We start from the raw sequence: 19,472 nt of genomic DNA, 5'->3' as shown, positions 1-19,472 counted from the left end.
GTTTACTGTAACTCTTTTCATATCTCTATATCTAGGGGACGATAGAGTAGAGAAAAGAATTGTTTCCGGTCAAAAGAACCATAGAGAAAAGCAAGGCAAGAGAGGCGCTACCCGGAGGTGAGGTCTATTGGGGAGGCGATCTTTAATGCGTAGAGAGCGTGTTCCATAGTTTATTTCTGCGGGTGTTGTTCCTTTATGCCGGGCGTGTGGAAGTGGGCACGAAGGAGAGGACCCTCTTGATGCTATGGGGGGGATTAAGTGCTGCAAGAGAAAAGGGCGGCGGGTTCAGACGATTCTCTTTTCGAGACAGGAAATTGAGCCTGAGACCCTGCATCATCTCAGCTGGGAGTCAGTTCCATTGGACTCAGTGGGGCTTAGCCCCATAGAGAGGTTTCCTCCTCAGCATCGCATCCCTATTAAAAGTGTGGACAAAAGTATTATAAATCTTCCTATCTCTTGTTGTGGTAGGCAAATGTTTCCAGACCAGCAACCAACATTTGGGCTGTGGCTGACTTTCCACACACACACACACACAAATAATGAAATTGTTCAGAGAGCATCTTTTCAGTTTCTACTTTCCACAAATGCTATTGGAAATAAACATCAAGCTCCACAGAGCAGACAAAATGCTAACTCACAAACAGAAGAAATTCAAAGTGAATATGTGCTGCAAAACATGATTGATCTACTATTTGGCACCCATGGAGGTCAGATCTTAGAACTGTTATAGTCTTTACTCAAGTGACTAGTTGCTGAGTTCCAAGGAACTGCTTTGGGGTTATGTTTCTCAAATAACCAGCTTTCCGAGCCACACAACAAGCTACTTTTGTGTGACCTTTCAAAATTTGATTGTGGTGGCATCACAAGCTCAGCATGCTATACGGAACCACACAGCATATAACCTTCAGCTTCTCTGCTGGTACCTTGCACTGAGCAAAACCTCTTCTCAGTGAATACCTCATACTCCTGCCAATGCTGCTGCAGCCTTGGCTTTATACCCATCTCTGCACATACACACATTAGAGAAAGGGGAAATGAATGAGTGACGCTCCAGGCATTTAGCCTTTGACTATTTTAAGCCACCCAGTGAAGCCGGTGTGCTAACTTAACAGAATGGGGAATGGGCTGCTGAAGACATGGCCCAAGCACGGAGTGCAATTTCACCAATTTTTCCAGATTACACCCAACAAAAACAAGCTAGGGAATATCCAGTTTTCTTTACACAAGCCAAAATGGCAGCAGCCTTGCTTTGCAATCTTTCAAATTACTATAGAGAGGGAAGCTGAATTTGTGAGTATGTATGTATAATTACTTGTATTCTGGTTTTCCAGTGGGGAGGGATCTGCCAGGGTATTTATTTTGCTAAAATAAGGTAGTATGGAAGAGGCTAAAGCAGGTGTGGTGAGACTTTAACCCCCCAGATGTTGCTGAACTCCCATCAGCCCCAGCAAGCATCGCCCATGACCAGGGAAGGAGTTGTAGTTCAGCAACATCTGGAGGGTCAAAGTTCCCCACACCTGGGTTAAAGAGTATTTGTCAATAAACCTCATTTTCTGGAAGAAGTAATTAGGTGACCAATATACTTGCCACCCATAACTTCATAATTAATTTGTTGGTTTTTTCTCTTCCTCTCCATGTGTTGTTATGGTGTTTAGAAGAAATGCTCCTGGGAATGGGTCTTTAGCACTGGAGTTGTTTCCCCACCCACAACAATGCTCTTTTCTGACTATATCTCGGCCCTGAAAGACAATCCATACTTCGGAGCAGGCTTTGGCCTGGTGGGTGTAGGTACAGCCTTGGCCCTGGCCCGTAAAGGGGCACAGTTTGGCTTGGTGGCTTTCAGGCGGCATTATATGATCACCCTAGAGGTGCCAAGCAAGGACAAGAGCTACCACTGGCTGCTGAGCTGGATCTCTCACCATGCAAAGCACACCCAGCACCTGAGTGTGGAGACCTCATACCTGCAACATGAGAGTGGCCGTATCAGTACCAAGTTTGACTTTATCCCCAGCCCTGGGAACCATTTCATTTGGTAAGTGAGGCCATGGAATGTCTTTGGGAGGGGCGGAAGTATTGCAAGGCTAATAAGGAAGTGGTGGTCATGAATATTGCACGCTTCCTCGTCCAGTTGTCTCCCCACCACCAGTTCCTGTTAACATGTTCCCTGCTCTGCTTCCAGGTATAAAAGGAAGTGGATCCGCGTAGAACGGAACCGGGAGAAACAAATGATTGACCTGCATACAGGCACCCCCTGGGAATCTGTCACCTTCACAGCAATCGGTAGCAACCGAGACGTTTTCTTCAACATCCTGCAGGAAGGTACAATAGCACTCCTTGGTTGTAGTGGGACCAATGGATCTTTCTGTTTTTGGGCCCAGGTTTGTTTTACATGTGTTCTTTCATAAACCCATTCCATCCTGTTTCTGCGTTAATCTGCAATTTAAAAAATATATATATGCAAAAAATCATGTTTAAATACATGTTTAAATTTTTTTATGAAGTAGCTTATATTGTAGCTCATTGTATGCATTTCTAAATGTATTTTATCCCAAATTATGCATTTTTCATGCCTTTGGGCATTTTTTTGAACTGAAAACTGTATTTCAAAATTTGGAGAAGGCCAAAGTCTGGTGACTAGTTATGTTCTTTTCTGCACCTGATTCCAGGAGGTACAAATTACATCACTCTGCATCAGAATTCACAGAACTCCAGTTCCTCAAGTACCCCTACTTAGAGCTGGGGCTGCCCTCCAAACTGGCATATTCTCTTTGGTGATGCTTCCTTGCTTCTTTAGCAGACAGGCGATTTCCCTCTTCCTCCTTCCCATCTGTGTCCAGATGTGCAGTTAGCTCCCTTTCCTCAGCTTTGTTCCTTTCTCTGCAGCCAAGGAATTGGCTCTGAGGCAGCAAGAAGGAAAGACGGTCATGTACACAGCCATGGGGGCTGAATGGCGGCCATTTGGTTTCCCACGACGTCGGCGTCCGCTCACCTCTGTAGTGCTCGACAAAGGAGTGTCCGAGAGAATTGTGCAGGATGTGAAAGAGTTCACCAGTAACCCCAAGTGGTACATTGATCGAGGTGAGTTTCCTTTTCAGGGAGCGACATTCAGATACCCTCACAACCTGAGCTTTTCCTTTATGAGCTAGATTAAGGCACATGGGATGCCACTTATGGAGCCAGCATATCCCATTATTTAGCCCAGATTATCATTCTCAATGCCCCCTGCTATTGCGCCCAAAGGCATCTCTGCTGCCTTCTGCATCCCTGTTATTTCCAACCTGTCTGTGCCTTCTTCCTGCTTTGGACTCCCAACTGTGCTGATGCCTCTCTGTTCTTAGGGGTGCAGCGGGAAGCCTCTTCTAACCTCATTGCTGTCTCTACAACAGCCCCTGCATAGTCCCAGTCCTTGAGAATTAGGAACAATCCCTTACTTTGCCACGAGAGAGACTGTCCTGGCTAGTCTCTGCACAGCCAAGTACTGGTAAACCAAATGTTTACCAAGTTTCTGGCATTTGCCACAAAATTTTGTATCAACTCTTTGCCAAGTTGGTTAAAGTAGTGCTTTTGTTCAAGATGCCCTAAACCTTTAGGGTGGCAGGAAATTGGGTACTCTGTAGGGGCCCTGTGCAATATACAGGTGAAACTCGAAAAATTAGACTATCGTGGAAAGGTTAATTTCTTTCAGTAATTCAACTTAAAAAGTGAAACTAATATATGAGATAGACTCATGACATGCAAAGCAAGATATGTCAAGCCTTTATTTATTATAATTGTGACGGTTATGGCATACAGCTGATGAGAACCCCAAAATAACAATTTCAACTTTGGGGTTTACATTAGCTGTATGCCATAATCATCACAATTATAACAAATAAAGGCTTGACATATCTCGCTTTGCATGTCATGAGTCTATCTCATATATTAAACTCCAGTAGCTAATGAAAACAATTGCTTACATAAATGGACTTTTCCACGATATTCTAATTTTTCGAGTTTCACATGGATTTCTTTCTCAGCAACTGGAATTGGCCACTATGGAGTGAGTTCAAGGCATCATCAACCAGCTCATTCTTATTCCTGGGTGTGATGATGGTAGCTCAGATTCTATAAGAAGTTGGAATAGGCTGAGTTTTGACTCGCCTCTTTGTCTGTAGGAATCCCCTATCGGAGAGGCTACCTGCTGTACGGGCCCCCAGGTTGTGGAAAGAGCAGTTTCATGTGAGTACCATGTCCTCAGCTTTCCTTCCAAAAAAAACTTTTCTCAAAGGAGTTGGCCATGGATACAGTCTCTGAGGGTACCTCTCTGGGCACCTTGTGTTGCTCTTGGTCAGGAATCACTCCCCTCCAGCTTACCCTGTTTCTCTTTGCACAAGGTGTTGTCATAGTTTTATTCAGTGGAAACATTGTCCTCTGTCTGTCACAGCACCGCCCTTGCTGGAGAACTTCAGTACAGCATCTGTCTCCTGAGCCTGAGTGACCGCAGCCTCTCTGATGATCGTCTTAACCACCTCCTGAGCGTAGCTCCTCAACAGAGCATCATCCTTCTGGAGGACGTGGATGCTGCTTTCGTCAGCCGGGATCTTGCTGCCGAAAGTGAGTGACAGGCAGATGGCGCCTCCCCACTCTTTTGTTCCAGGCTGCCCTTTTCTGCCGCCTCTGACTGAGCTGGGACCAAGCGTTCATCACCCCTGTGTTGTAACTCTGTGGAGGCATCCTGATTAAGTGCTGCACTGCAGCAACTTTCCCAAGCTAATCGTTCATTCAGAGTGGGGGGGAATGAGACCTGAATACTGGTAGCAGCTCCTTCCTCCAAGCTGCGCTTTGCAATGGGATTCGGGTTGGTGACCTGGTGCTGACAAAGAGGGGTCAATGACTCAGGACACCAGTGTCTTTCGGAAAACGTCTTCCCTTACGAACCTACCCAGACTCTTCGATCTTTGATTCTCCTACTGGTGCCCACTCTGAGGGAGGTCTGGAGTGTGGCGACAAGGAAGAGGGTGTTTCTGTCAGGGCTCCCCACTTGTGGAATGCTCTTCACATTGGGGTCCTCCTGGGGCCATCATTAAAATTCTTTCGGCACCAGGTAAAAACTTAACTCAGGCATTTGACAGATGGTGATTATTTGCTGGATGATATGCTTTGCTGCCAAGTTTTTTCCCCTGCTGCTTTACTGGATTTCTCTGGATTTTTGTACAGTTTTTTTATTGCAATGTATTTCTCTCTTTTCTTCTTAATGAGGTTTTTTTTTTTTTGCTTTATACTGTATCTTTAAAACTTAGTGAGTTATTTAGATACTTTTTACGTAGCAAGCTACCAATAGATTGAATAATTATAATGATAAATAATTATCTGCAGGCTTTAATGTGACACCTATTCCAAATCAGTTATCAATATACAAAGAGTGACTTGAAACAAGACAGGAGCCTGGGGAGGGGACAAGTTTACAGCTTTTGTACTGTGGAAGAGATGCGCCAGCAGAGATCCTAGAGGCACTTCTTTTTGCCATCATTCTTTTGACATAGGATCCTGACTGTTTATTGTCCTGCTTTCTATTGACTTGCATTTTGCCACCAGGTGGCATGATTTTCTCTGACCCCTTCATGTACCTATTTGGACAGCAGTGTGTCAGGAACATTTCACAAGCCACTGCACATCAGGCAGGGAACATAAAGCCGGTACTAATGCAGCATAAGACCACGGCAGTGGGATTGTTGGCCTTCCCCTGGAAGGCTATAAACCTAGGCAGAATTTGGGCAGCCCTTGGTCACAACTGTACCTATAGTGTCACTCCTCTTTGATCTCCATCTGAGCTGTCTCTGTACCGCTGTGTTTCCCTCCAGACCCCAGCGCATACCAAGGCATGGGACGCCTGACTTTCAGTGGCCTTCTCAACGCGTTGGATGGTGTGGCTTCCTCCGAAGCAAGGATTGTATTCATGACCACCAATCATGTGGACAGGTCAGCAGCATTGCACAGAAAATGGGGGCAGATAGAGAGGTTGTTAGCTGCAGAAGACAACCTTTTGCTTGGGAAGGATCATTTAATGGCACCCAAGGAAGATAGTGGCTGATAGGCTGGAGTCTACAGTGGTTTAGGATTCTACATTCCTCCAGCAGCTAAATCAAAACTGTTGTAATAGAAGTAGGAAGGGGAAAGGGGCAGGGGAAGGAGACGGTGTAGCAACAACTGACAGTCCCAATAGAGAAATTCCTTCATCACCCTCCCCTCACAATATCACTCCCAATGAAGTCCCACACTGGTGACGCATTGAAACCAGCAGCCGGCATGTGGTGAGGACACTAACAACATGATAACCTCGCCCAGCCCATTCCACGCAACCCTCGCACATTCAGTGCCGAAGCATGCCACAAGGAGAAGCTAGGGATCCCCTGAGGCAGGTGTTTGAATCCCTTGGTAGCCCAAACGCAGACAGCAGCAGGACTGTTGGTTTGCCAGGGAAACAGCTACACACACACACACACAAAGGGCGGGCCAGTGTTCCAGCAAATCAGCCTACTTCATCGCTCAGTGGCTGGGAGGAAGCCTGCAAATGGAGTCCCTTTGATGGTAGGCCGCTTCGATCCAAAGGGTTCACTTCCCTTGGGGGGACCAAGGATTCCTCAAGTAACACAGTGCCTAAGATGTCTCCATTGGTGTTTTTGAGGTGAAGACAAGCTAGGGGTGGAGGGGAGTTTTGTCTTGTCTGCATTTTCAAGCAAGCTAGCCAAATTTGTACCTCCCAGACAAATTCACAATTATCCTTCAGCTTCCCCACTCCTCCAAATTTTGCAATACAGTCCTTGGCTCCCAAAATGCATTAAGATTTGTTTTTTTTAAAGGAGGAAATGCATTTAGAGATGCATACCCTGTGATAAATACTATTCAAATATGCATTTATGATAAAATTCATTTTTAAATATGAATTTTTGTATGGATTTAAATTTAAAAAAATACAGATGTTAAAGTGGAAAAGCAACAGAGCAGACTTAACACCTGTAACACTTTGGACATGGACCCCAAGTAAACTGATCCGCCCATCCCTAGCTAACACAAGGCAACTACATGAGCTTCCTTGTAGCTCAGTCAAGAAGGAGATTGCAGTGAGTAAAAGAGGAGGGCAGTTTGCGTCCCACCCCTTGAAAGTGCTGTCTTTATGAGGCAACGTCTACCTTTCTGGGGACCAGCTGATAACTATTTTAAGTATATAAAGGAGGAAAGCAGCAGGAATGACGACACACTTCCTGTTCCAGAAGATGATACTATAGGAGAAGACGGAAGAGAAGCTTATTTTGGAGCTTTTGTAGTCTCCAAGACCTGTGACACATCCTCTCCCACAAGCACAGGACTCTGCCAGCCATGTAGTCTGGTGCTGAAGGAGCCATGTGCAGGGTAGAAGAGCAAAGGCTCAGTAGACAGGGTCAGCCAGTTAAAATTTAATTTGGGTAAGGCTGGGGTCGTGCTTGCTAGGGAGTGGTCTGGGGTATATATACATATGGACTTCTGCCTCCTCTGGTCATGCTGGTTTGCAGCATTTAACACAGAAGCTGAAGATCTGGTTCTGTCCTTGTTTACTGTTCCTGGTTCCATGCAGGCTCCTCTGAGATTGTAGGAGGGGGTGGGTAACTTGTCAGGGACACGGCAGGTATGGAGGAAGAGGAGCATGATGGGTGAGTGCAGCAAGACGTGGGTGTAGTTAAATTGCAAAGCACTGTTACTTTATATTCTTTTAGAGATTAGCTGAAAGAAAATAAAAGGGGAGAGCAGGTTCCCCCAGCCCTGTATCTTCTTGGGGTTGGAGAGAGAACAATGAGATGATACCCCAAGTGAGAGGAGCACAGAGAACAGTATTTTCCACCTGAGCATTTGCAGAGCCTCATTTGTCTCCTCCTCTTTCCCTGCAGGCTCGATCCAGCCCTAGTTCGCCCTGGCCGGGTGGACCTGAAGCAGTACGTGGGGCACTGCTCAGAGTGGCAGCTCGGGCGCATGTTCCAGAGGTTCTACCCAGAACAGCCAGCATCTGCGGCTGAGGAGTTTGCCAAACGGGCTGTGTCTGCTTCTGATCGGATCAGTGCCGCGCAAGTCCAGGGCCACTTTATGCTATACAAGGCAGATCCGGACGCAGCCCTTAAGAATGTGCAAGCTCTTATATCCTGACGTTGAACAAACCCCGAGAGCACTTTGCACATGGCTTTCCCAGGAAAAGGGTTGCTTGCATGCATTGATTTGTTTACGCGGGACAAGATAATCATGAGGGTGATGCCACCCACATGTCCACCTCAGTGAGGTCACCTTTTCATAAAGAAAATAAAGAGCAAACCAACGTAATTCCTCCAGTGCACCTCTTGAAAATAAATAAATGTGAAGTTCAGGTGTTGTGGAACTTATGTCCTCCAGATGGCAAATGTTAACACCTGAGGAGAGGCCCATAAGGTCTCATAACTAGGTGGAGGGACACACACATACACACACCACACGCAAGGTGACTTCAGGGTATATGTCTGCTGTTATAAACTCCTAGTTACTCAGTGGCATGACCTATAGCAGATTCCACACCAAAGCCCTAATCCTGTTACTGCCAGAATCATTTGGTGTGAGGGAAAGGCAGTGGAGGTTCAATGGTGAGAGCAGCCAGCCCTATGACATGTTCTCTTCACACAGGTAGACACTTGATTGCGCTGTGAAGAAAAGGGCTTGTTTAATTATACCCTTTAAAGATAGAATCTGTCTGCTGGCCTTACAATCAATACTTTTACCATTTAAAATACGTATTTGCCAATAGGTAAATGTTGTGTGTGCCTGGCCTTGTTTCTCTTTCAGGCTATGGCAAAGTCTCGCGAGCTGAAGTGGTTTTTACCGGCCACCGCAAAAGGATCTGGCTCTTTCACACTGACCGCACTCCTCTTTTGAACAGGGGTACACGTCGGAATATCACATCATAACTGACCAAGTAGCCATCATTGTACATGTATAGCTTGTGGTCATTGGGGTTGTAGCTTATGCTTTGCGGTGGGCCTGTGAGCTTTTCCAGGATGATGTCCATAGAGCCTTCTGTGGCCGTGTTAGTGTCGTATTTGTAAAAGATCTTCTCCTTATGTTCACTCTCCTGCATCAAGGCATACATCACCCCACAGATCATGAAGGTGCCGGTTGCCTTAGGCTTGTACAGTGAAGTTTGCCATGACTTGACTATTGCCAGATTATTGGGATCCACCTGCCCAATCATTATTTTCCCCTTGCTTTTTTCTGTGGAGTAAATGAGCCACAGTCCATTCTCATCCCCGGAGAAATCAAAGTCCTGCCAATTGATGCCGTTATAAGAGTACCAGTTGTTGAACACGGCGTCGTCGATGGCCTTGCGCTGGACCTTGTTGGTTGCCAAATCCAGCTTGCACAGGTTCCTGGAGTTGTAGCAGTTGTAATAGAAGCTGCCGTTGTACAAAATGCTTCCGCTTCCCTGCCCACAGTTGATGTAGTTCCAGGTGAACCCAACAAATTGAGAAAGGCTTTTCTCTATTTGGTTTTTGTAGAGCAGCAGGTCGGAATAGGAGTTGTAGATGCGGTAGGTTTCCAACAAACGCTCGTCTGTGTTGAGCGGGGCAACCCAGTATGCGTCCGGATTCATGTTTCCAACAGCAAAGTCCTTTCCCCAAGCTCCGAATTTGTAGCTTAAACCTCGCCAGTTGAGTTTCACTATAAGTGGCTTGCTAACGTTTAACAGCACCTTGTTGTCGCAGCTACCTGCCAGGGAATAGAAAGGGAGTTACTTCTTTTCACAGCTCCTCTTGACAAGTTTTTCTCCGCCTTCAAACTGCTCCGAGGTCTTGGTTTTTTGTTTTTGTTTTGTTTTTACAACCCAGTGGTGCATAAATTTTACGAGATAAGTAACTAAATCATCTTTGTTTTCTGTGACCATTTCAGGCATTCTGCTGGTTTCAAAAGCTCTGCCAAGTTTTATCCCACTGCGTTTAGAAAACAGGTCAGCCCCCAACCCAGACTCCTGTGCTCTGCCATGTTTTCTCTGCACAATGCTTCCCAATTCCTCCTCTGTACTGTCATTGATCAGCTGTTCATTACATGTTTGCCTTCCAAAGTTCTCACTAAAGCAGGTGGTCATCTTCCCTTTTGGGGCTCATTTGCAAACCTGAAAACTGCTGTGAGCACTAAGCACAAGCACATGCTATATTCTATTCTACTAAGTGCAACAGAATGCTTCTTTCAAGTCTAATGTCAAATGGCGGGGGGACGGGACGGGACCCTGTGGCACCAGAAGGGCTCTGCAGGCCTCTTTATAATATAAAGAACTATTAAGTGGGAGGTGATCCAGTAATTATTACGAAATTCCTTTTACCCTGATCTATACCAGTACAGACTGAGAAGTGATCTAGTGAAAGAGCTCAAGGCTTAAACGACTGTAAATTTTTCCTGGGTCAGGTGGTGCCTCAAATAGCTCGCTGAGGATGTGCCAGTTATGAGAATGAGTTGGGTTAAGTTTGTGGGGTGTCCAGACTGAAACAAGCCTTCTCAGTGGTGGCTCCCTATTCTATTGTGTGTGCTGTATAATCCCTCCTTCTACCTGGCCAATCCCCCCCCCGGCAACACCTCCCCAGCCGGGATTGGGTGGGTGTTGGGAGTAGGTGGAGTCCACAGGTATCCAACCTGGGAAGGTGGTGCCAGGCCCAACTGCCAGGAGCTGCTCCGTGATCCAAGGGGGCTACTCGCGACCACGCAAAATGCGCACCCCATTTGATGTGGGGAACGTTCATTATAGAGCGCTTCCCCAGGGAGGCATGCCTGGTATCATTATCTGCTTTTAGGTCCCAGGCAAAAACTTTTTTTTTTTAATTCTCCTAGGCTTTTGGCCCTTCATTTGGGAGAGTACTTAACTATGTTTGTGGTGTCTTCTTCCACTCACATTTTTAGTGGGGCAGATTGACTTGGATCTGCTCTTTTATATACAACGAGCATTTTATGTCGTGATTTTATCCTTGTTCTTAGATTTGTTTTTAATGGTGGTTTTTACAGTGCAAGCTGCTTTCAGGCACTTTTGTGGGGAAAAGCAACAAATAAATATTAATACCGGTGACGGTGATAATGGTGATGATAACGATGTTGATAATAAAGTAGCTTATAGACAAACCAATGTAAGGAGTCTCCAGGGAAGTTCCAGCCCACAATCACACAGTAGGACTTACCATACTCTGGAGTCCAATTTCCAGAGGGATGGAGGCCAGAATTGGGATTTGTAATAGAGTCTTCGCAATCAGCCAGTTGTCTCTTGAGAGAGGCTATTTCTCTATGTGTCACCAACACATTGTTCTCGTCAAACTTTTCTAGTTCCCACACAATACTGGAGACATTGGAGACCTGAAACATATTAGCACATGTTTAATTGAACAGCCCCAAGCAATTTTCTACTGCAGCGTCTCCCTGTGTGTTGTGGTAGTAGATGTGTTTGACAACTTCATGAGTGATTGAGAGAGACTAAAGCACGCGTGCGCACACACACACACACACACACACACACAGAGATGATGTAATGTAAGATGGGGAGTTTGGAAAGTAGGAAGTTAGTGGAGCCAGAATTAGTGCTGGAAGCTCCGTTAAACAGTCCTGGCAAGGTTACCAAGTACCTCTCTTGTTATTGTGTGGATTGAGCATGAGACTCTTAATCTCTGGGACATGAGTTTGAGCCCCATATTGGGCAAAAATATCCTGCATGGCAGGAAGTTGGACTAGATGACTTTTGCGGTCCCTTCCAACTCTATAATTCTATGACCCAGGGACATTGACTGATTGTTCTTAATAGTTGGAACTTCTCCAAGGCTCCTGAATGGCTGGGAAATATCTCAAAGGTGCTAAGGGACATGCCTTTATTTCACAAATCCTACCCCCCAGCTAAGCATCATACAATAAAGATGTACTATGTGTGGAAAAAACCTGCAGTTTTCACAGAAATTCAAAACAACTTGGGTCCAGGATGTCTTAAGGACTGCCTGAGGCCTTATATCTCAGCCCATCACTGAGATCAACCAGAGACCCAATTGGCTTCAACCAGAAATTGGGCAGTTAGTGTCCTGGGAACTATAGTTTACAGCTCCCAGAGCTACAATTCCCAGTACCTTTCACAAAACACATTTCCTAGGATTCTCTGGGGGAAGCCATGTGCTTCAAACGTATGGTGTGGATGTTGCCTAAGGAAATGCCCTTAGAATCCTGCTAGTACTGCTTTCCCATTTGCAGGGAGGATCTACGGTATGCTCAGCCACTGAGGTCCCCTTTCCAGACCTCCTCATTCAATGTGTGTGTGTCAGAGGAGGAGCAGTGGGGATGCTGTGGATGGAGGTGTGAGTGCATGGCCCCAACTCCCCTCCCCTCCATGTGCTATTCTCACCCACTTTTGAAGAACATTTGAACAGGACTTAGGTGCATCTAGTCGTTAAGTTTAGGGATGCATGAATATCTCACTGTTTGAATTCCAAAGGATTGCACTTTTGTGAGCTTAAGCTTTCTGCAAGAAGTCAGTGCAAGCACTTGCAAAAGGCTTGAAGGCACTTGTGTTCTTGAAGGCACAGCAAACAGTCTGTGAGGTGAGTGGGGCTGAGAGACTTCAAAGAAGTGTGACTAGCCCAAGGTCACCCAGCGGCTGCATGTGGAGGAGTGGAGACACAGACCTGGTTCACCAGATTACAAGTCTACCGCTCTTAACCACTACACCAAACTGGCTCTCAGAGGTTCTTGCTTTTGCTCACAACATTCTTAATTAGGTCCATGAGCCATGGAATGTTGAAAATGTCTGTTTAAAAAAAAAAAAATTAAATGAGGAGAGGTAAGGAAGGAACAACCTCTTTTGAGACTTTATGCTAGAGGTAAGCATCAAAATAGGCAAAATTCTCATCCCATGTTTTCCTGCTCCCTGAAGCAGCTCTCTAGCTATGGAGGACTCAGCATTGCGCAGAAATATTTAAAAAGTTTCCTTTGAGAGCCCCAAACAGTCCCCCAAATGCCCTTTCTAAAGCAGGTTTGAATCCTCCCAAACAGGAGCACCAGTCTTGGTGTATGGGAATTCAGTACAATGTACAAGCACAATTCAAACTACTGTGCTCCCAAACGTTTTGTACCTACCTGATCGGTTAAAGCTGCAATGCCCACACCAGTTGCACTTAGAGCATTAGTCAGATCCCGAGCCCATCGCTTTGTATTATTAATTCTTTCTAGGATGTCTTGGTAAGCTGCTTCGTCCTTGATACCTTCCATCTCAATCTGACGCACTGTTGCGGTTAATTTATTCATAGTACCATTAAATGATGCCAAGTCTGTCTGGAGTTTCTTAGCCTAGAGAAATTTGCAGGACACACACTGAGCAGGATATTGAAAACATCTTTCCACCAATCATGAACCAACCATTTCATTACAATTGTTGCTTCCAAGCTTGTCCTTTTCTCTGGAACAACCATTCTTTTATCACTCAGTTTCGAAGGTGTATCCAGACAATGAGTAGACTTCAGCTTTGCACTTTCACAAACACTAGGGTGGGGAGAGGGGAGAACTCGGAGCACTACTTCTGTGACTGACAAGTTTAGTTTATAGTGGGTGGTGGTGGACTATTTTACCAGGGCAATCCAGTAACAGTGGTTTGGAGGAAGGGTTAACATGCCTTGAAAGATCTGTGAGCCACATTCTGTCACCACCTCCACCCCCTGTGTAATGTTGCCAGCTGCTGGAAACAGTCAGAAGAACTAGACAACATTAGTGTTTCAAGGCAGGGAATAAATATTTGGCATGCTGTCTTTGTGCCGAACCGTGCCCCCTTACCTTGTGTGCCTCTTCTTCAGAAATACTGGTCAGGTTCTTGTAAGCGCTTTCCAGGATAACCATCAGATGCGAAGGAAAAGTACTGTCAGGGAGCTCTATGCTGCAGATACATTTATTGTCTTCGTCATCCATTGCTATTGGTCCATCGTGGAAGATGATCTGATCTGCAGCAACCTGGGATGATGGGTGCAGAAATGCAAACGGGATGCTTCATCGCTTGATTTAGCCCTTTCTCATAACCTGATAGTCAACTAAGGTCAGGATAGTTTCCTGAGAACAGCAACCTCCCCACCACATCCTTTGGCCAGCAAACGCTCCCCATTCAGCACTAGAAGGCTGAGCCTTCTACATTGTGTTTTTTTTGGGGGGGGCAAAGTCTCTTCCAACAGATTGTACTGAGTCTAGGTAGGTAACCCATTTGAAAGAGTAAAGCTTCCAGTTCGTTTGGCCTGTTAGCTGATTGCTCTCCTACAGCCTCAATCCACTCCTTTCAATCTACGCATGCTGGTGCTAAACCACAATCCCTTCTCACTCTACTCTCCTGCCCTTCCCTTCCCACCGGAGTATATCCACTACTACACCTTTATATTCAAAGCACATTCTTTCCCTCAAAGAATTCTAGGTACTGCAGTTTGTTAAGGGTTGCTGGGAATTGTAACTCTGCAAGGAGTAAGGGACAGTGCCCAGAAGCAGAATATGCTTTAAAGGTATGTACGCAGCTCAAGTAACTCGCTTTAGTACTAAGTTCTGGTTGCATCTCATGTGATTCCTGAACAGAAATATTGTTTCACAATATTGAATGAAATGCAAGAATATCCCGACCCATGTCATGACTTCTTTGCTCCGACAAGTCTTTGCATTGTTCTCTGCTCTTTATACCACTGTATAAATTATTTCCAAGTAAGAATTATTATTGCATTATTGTTTGATGTGTCAAACCCAAAGGGAAATAATCATTTGTTTTCTCGTACGACTTGGGCTTTTGGGGTGCTTCCAGATGGGTGTTTATTGTGGGATGGTAGAATTGTAGACTTGGAAGGGATTCCAAAGGTCATTTATTCCACCCCTGCTATGCAGGAATCACAGGTAAGTGTTCCTCATTCATTCATGCATGGAATAATTTTCACAGCATCCCCAGTGCGTCAGCATCAGATTGTTAGCCTGTATTTCCCTCCTAGTTAATCTGGATTTATCCTTGCTACAGAAAATCTGGTAAGTTAAAAAACAACAACATCCACTACATTTGTGATGTCTGGACAACCCATTTACAATATTAAGCCACTTTCTGGAAGTACTACATTTTGAAGGGGGGGAGGTTAAGGTTATCTAGGGATTTCATAGGCAGAATTGACGTCTGAGGGAATTTCCAAAAGTTGGCACTTTGTCCTGGATCTTAGGCAAGTCAATCAAAAAATCATGTGTTTGGGGCATTTTTGTAAAAAATAAAATAAAATCGGGTGTCCTGGTTTTTACTTTTTGAAAATTGGCAACCCTAGGTTATCTCACTTCCACCAGCTGGTTAGCATTCCCTCTCTGGGCAAAATACTCACCAAGGAAGCCACAGCAAGGCGCAGGAGCAGCCAAAACATGCTAATTGTTTCAGAGGGTTTGCTAAGTTGGTCTGGGAAGTTTTTGTTGAACCCTCTTTATAAAAGGGACGGCACTGGGGAAAGGAGTAAAACGAGCCAGAGTGGAATTTCCTGGGATTGGACTGGATGTTATGAACATTTCAAATTGAGTTTTGTTTGCACAATGATGTGCCCCTCTGAGGAGGTGTTTAGGCCCAATCAGATAAAATAAGAATATGTGTGGGTGGGCTACAAGAAGTCTTCATGTGCTCTGTGCCTCCTCTGCCTCTGCTAGGACCACATTTTGAAATAACAAACAAAGAACATTGGAATATTTTAATGACTCAGATTTTAACCTGATCTGGTCTTCTTTGCTAGGGCTTAAAGGACAAAAACGTGGGACAGAAAACAAAAAATACACATGATGGGATCCAGTTGGGGCACCTGTGCTTGTGGAAGGGCTTTGGGTCTAGGAGAGAATGTCCATGGTGCCCAATGGAGGAGGAAGGAACGGCAGTTTTTGCTAATATTGCCTGAAACCCCAAAGAATCAGTTCCAGGGGGTTGAAGAACCCTCTAGAACACAGTGAATTGGTAAAAATGAACTCCCCTCCCCTTCCATTATCAGATGCCTTCTCTGTGAGTGGAAATGTATCAAATGGAATCCACCTCACACATCACATCGGCTCCATACTTCACATGTGTCATGGCGAAAACCCACTATTTCAGGCAATTATTATACACCATGCAAACATATTATCAGTGCTTTCTGTTGAGATTCCATTCCACCTCAAGCTGCAGACATGGGTCTTTTACGTGTCACATGTCCGTTTACACACCAGCACAGAGATTGGTGGGAACTTCCATTTGTGTATAGCTTTTGCTTTTCTCTGTGTGAAGAAGGAGAGACGCCATGTCTTTGTCTGTCTTGACTTATGCTTAATAAACTGCTTGTAAATATGCTTCTACATAAGCCTCTCAGTGCCAGTTTCTGTCTGCGAAATGCGATCTGCTAAACAGCGTGCTCAGTTTTCAGAGAAGGCTGAGTTGCACTGTACGTTACTTCAGAGATCGGTGTTCGCCCGGCAGTTCAGCCAGGGAGGGCCAGACTCTGTCTGAATGTCAACACTTCCCCTCCCCCCAAAAAATGTTTAGGGGTACAGTACTCTCATTTTGACTCAAGAAAATCACCATTTTATAGTTCAAATTGGGAAAAATAAAAACAGTAAATGACAAAAGTACAAAGATTCACAAAATGTTTAGGGGTATGCATACCCCTGCTCCCCCCCCCCCAGAAAAAGCACTGCATATTATAATGGCTATTCCATGAATGCCAAGCAAACCTAGGTCCATAATCTATTTCTGAAAGTTAGCCCCTCATCCCTGCCAGCCAAGATTATGATTAAAAACACAGAATGGATATTGAGCTGAATAGAATGCATTTGTTAATTTGGTGCCCAGATTTAATGGGGGGAAATAGCTGTTTGGTCAGCTTTAAAGATACTGTGATTCTAAGGATGTCATACCATTCACATTTACCTGAGCTGGGAGTAAGGTCCATTGAACTCAGCGAGGCTCACTTCCCTTCTGAGTACAGCGGTACCTTGGGTTACAGACGCTTCAGGTTACAGACGCTTCAGGTTACAGACTCTGTTAACCCAGAAATAGTACCTCAGGTTAACAACTTTGCTTCAGGATGAGAACAGAAATCGTGGCACGGCGGCACAGCAGCAGCAGGAGGCCCCATTAGCTAAAGTGGTACCTCAGGTTAAGAACAGTTTCAGGTTGAGAACGGACCTCCAGAACGAATTAAGTTCTTAACCCGAGATACCACTGTATAGGATTGCACTGTAGATCCATAGAAACTCTGTTGATACTTCCTTACTGCTTTCATTAAACTGTATTTATTAAACAGAACACCGATTGTCCATTACTAATCACTGTTTTGAATAGACAGAACTCCCTACACATTATGTGTGCATGGGGTATTTTTAGAAGAAGCTCACTGTTTGTTCTGTTCCTGGTGCCAATAGGTACTCATTGCAGGGGAAACCTGGCTATCTATGGAAGCACAGACAGTATGTACTAGCACAGGATCACTTTCAGTTATTGGAACTGCTAGCTAACTTCAAAAGGACTGAGAAACTCTTTATTGTGACTTGGCTTGGAGATCTGGCAATGCTGCTTCCTACAGTGAGTGAAACTTACTGCAAAGGCAACAAAGCAGAGATAACTTGTGACCATTATGTCTAACCTGTGCTCTTATCTATTAGATGTGCACACAACCCCATCAGGATTTAATATAAAATATCACTAAGGACGCGGGTGGCGCTGTGGGTTAAACCACAGAGCCTAGGGCTTGCTGATCAGAAGGTCAGCAGTTCGAATCCCTGTGACGGGGTGAGCTCCCGTTGCTCAGTCCCAGCTCCTGCCCACCTAGCAGTTCAAAAGCACATCAAAAGTGCAAGTAGATAAATAAGTACCGCTCCTGCGGGAAGGTAAACGGTGTTTCCGTGTGCTGCTCTGGTTCACCAGAAGCGGCTTTGTCATGCTGGCCACATGACCCGGAAGCTGTACGCTGGCTCCCTCGGCCAGTAATGCGAGATGAGCGCCGCAACCCCAGAGTCGGACACAACTGGACCTAATGGTCAGGGGTCCCTTTACCTTTTTATCACTAAGATGGTTCCCCCATTTTTATTAGTGGGGGGGGGGGTGCCTGGCACTGCCTGGGAATTTTTAGAAACCTGTTGTTGTTGTTAAACAGAAAGTATAATTTGTGACTTTAGACATGTCACACCAAAAATTGAGTGAAGTCATGCCAAAGTCATGTTTTGGTCTGCCATCATGATTCAAGATGGTGTCCAGGAAGCCTGTGGAGCGTGGGGGGGGGGCAAGGCACACCTGCCCTTGGCCTCAGAGGGCTAATCCAGCTGGGGGGGCAGGGCAGGGGCTTGCTAGACTTACACTGTCATGCCATTACCCCGTTCCTCCCAGTCAGCTGGGGACTTCTGCCATGGGTCTCAGACAAGCTCTGTACAGGCTTGGCATCCAGCATCCAAACATTGCCAAAGATTGCTGCCCCCATCTTCGGAACCCTTGTGCAACGTTTTGTTATGATCTCAACAGATGACTGAACCTGTGCCAAAAATGGGCAAAGTCACACCAAAATAATGTCTTGGTTCACAATTTTCATTCAAAATGGTGCCTAGCACCCAAACATCAATGTACACACTCACTCTTCCCACCTTGGAAATACTTGTGTCGAGTTTACGGATGATGTCTCAAGAGGCAATCGAACTTATGTCACACCAAAGTGAGGTATTAGTCCACCATCTTGATTAAAAATGGCGTCTTGTGTCTAAACAGTGACAAAGTCTACTGCCACCTCTTCAGGAACCCACACGCCAACCAAGTTTGACAATGATATTTCAAGAGGCAGCTTATACCAAAAAAACAGGCCAAGTCATGCCATAGTGATGTTTTGGTGCCCAGCCCCCAAATGGTAATGGAGTCTACCACCCCCACCTCAGGAATCCTTGTGCCAGGTTTGATGGTGATATTTCAAGATGTGGTCAAACATTTCCTCCTAATGCAGAGGACTGGGTGGGTAAGATTGGACACGGAAAGAAAGGTGATGTTTTTAAAGGTTAGATATTTGGACAATGTATGATTCCTCCTGAGGACTGTTTGCATCTCTTGGCCACACACACACACACACACACACACACACACACTTACTTTAGTTCCCTTATTCATGAAGGGGAAAGCAAGAAGCACCATCATAGGAATCACTGATGACAAGAAATCCTCTCCATCATGGAGCACCCAATGCACTGAAAGGATAATGTGGCAGGCAACAAAACAGAGGGCGTCAAATGTTGTACACTTCACTAGCAGTCCAACTGCACTCCTACTAAGTCAGTGTTCTTTAACTTTGGGTCCCCAGATATTCTTGGACTACAAAACCCACCATCCCCAGATGGCTTAGCTAATGGTAATGAATGATGGAAGTTGTAGTCCAACAACATACGGACTGCGACATTGGGAAAGCTGCCACCATGACAGCTCTTTGGGGTTTTTTTTTTTTTAGGAA

At 45.3% G+C, this 19,472-nt stretch overlaps 2 protein-coding genes across 2 annotated transcripts; one reads left to right on the top strand and one right to left on the bottom strand.

Annotated features, from left to right (window-relative positions):
- The first annotated feature begins 36 nt into the window (after nucleotides 1–36).
- On the top strand, nucleotides 37–8,336 carry LOC117053292 (mitochondrial chaperone BCS1). The gene is made up of 8 exons (XM_033160924.1): nucleotides 37–117; nucleotides 1,656–2,032; nucleotides 2,180–2,319; nucleotides 2,884–3,078; nucleotides 4,155–4,218; nucleotides 4,424–4,593; nucleotides 5,841–5,958; nucleotides 7,902–8,336. Exons 2-8 carry the CDS (start codon nucleotides 1,713–1,715, stop codon nucleotides 8,152–8,154), a joined length of 1,260 nt encoding a protein of 419 aa, XP_033016815.1. The 5' UTR covers nucleotides 37–117; nucleotides 1,656–1,712; the 3' UTR covers nucleotides 8,155–8,336.
- Nucleotides 8,337–8,675: 339 nt separating this feature from the next.
- LOC117053283 (olfactomedin-4-like) lies at nucleotides 8,676–14,080 on the bottom strand. The gene is made up of 4 exons (XM_033160912.1): nucleotides 13,813–14,080; nucleotides 13,123–13,332; nucleotides 11,189–11,364; nucleotides 8,676–9,734 (listed from the first exon to the last, which is right to left on the bottom strand). Exons 1-4 carry the CDS (start codon nucleotides 13,942–13,944, stop codon nucleotides 8,882–8,884), a joined length of 1,371 nt encoding a protein of 456 aa, XP_033016803.1. The 5' UTR covers nucleotides 13,945–14,080; the 3' UTR covers nucleotides 8,676–8,881.
- Nucleotides 14,081–19,472: the final 5,392 nt, after the last annotated feature.

The sequence above is a fragment of the Lacerta agilis genome, chromosome 1 (assembly GCF_009819535.1).
Source record: "Lacerta agilis isolate rLacAgi1 chromosome 1, rLacAgi1.pri, whole genome shotgun sequence".
Taxonomy (NCBI): domain Eukaryota; kingdom Metazoa; phylum Chordata; class Lepidosauria; order Squamata; family Lacertidae; genus Lacerta; species Lacerta agilis.
Note: the sequence above shows the minus strand (reverse complement) of the source record. Positions and strands in the feature narration are given on the sequence as shown.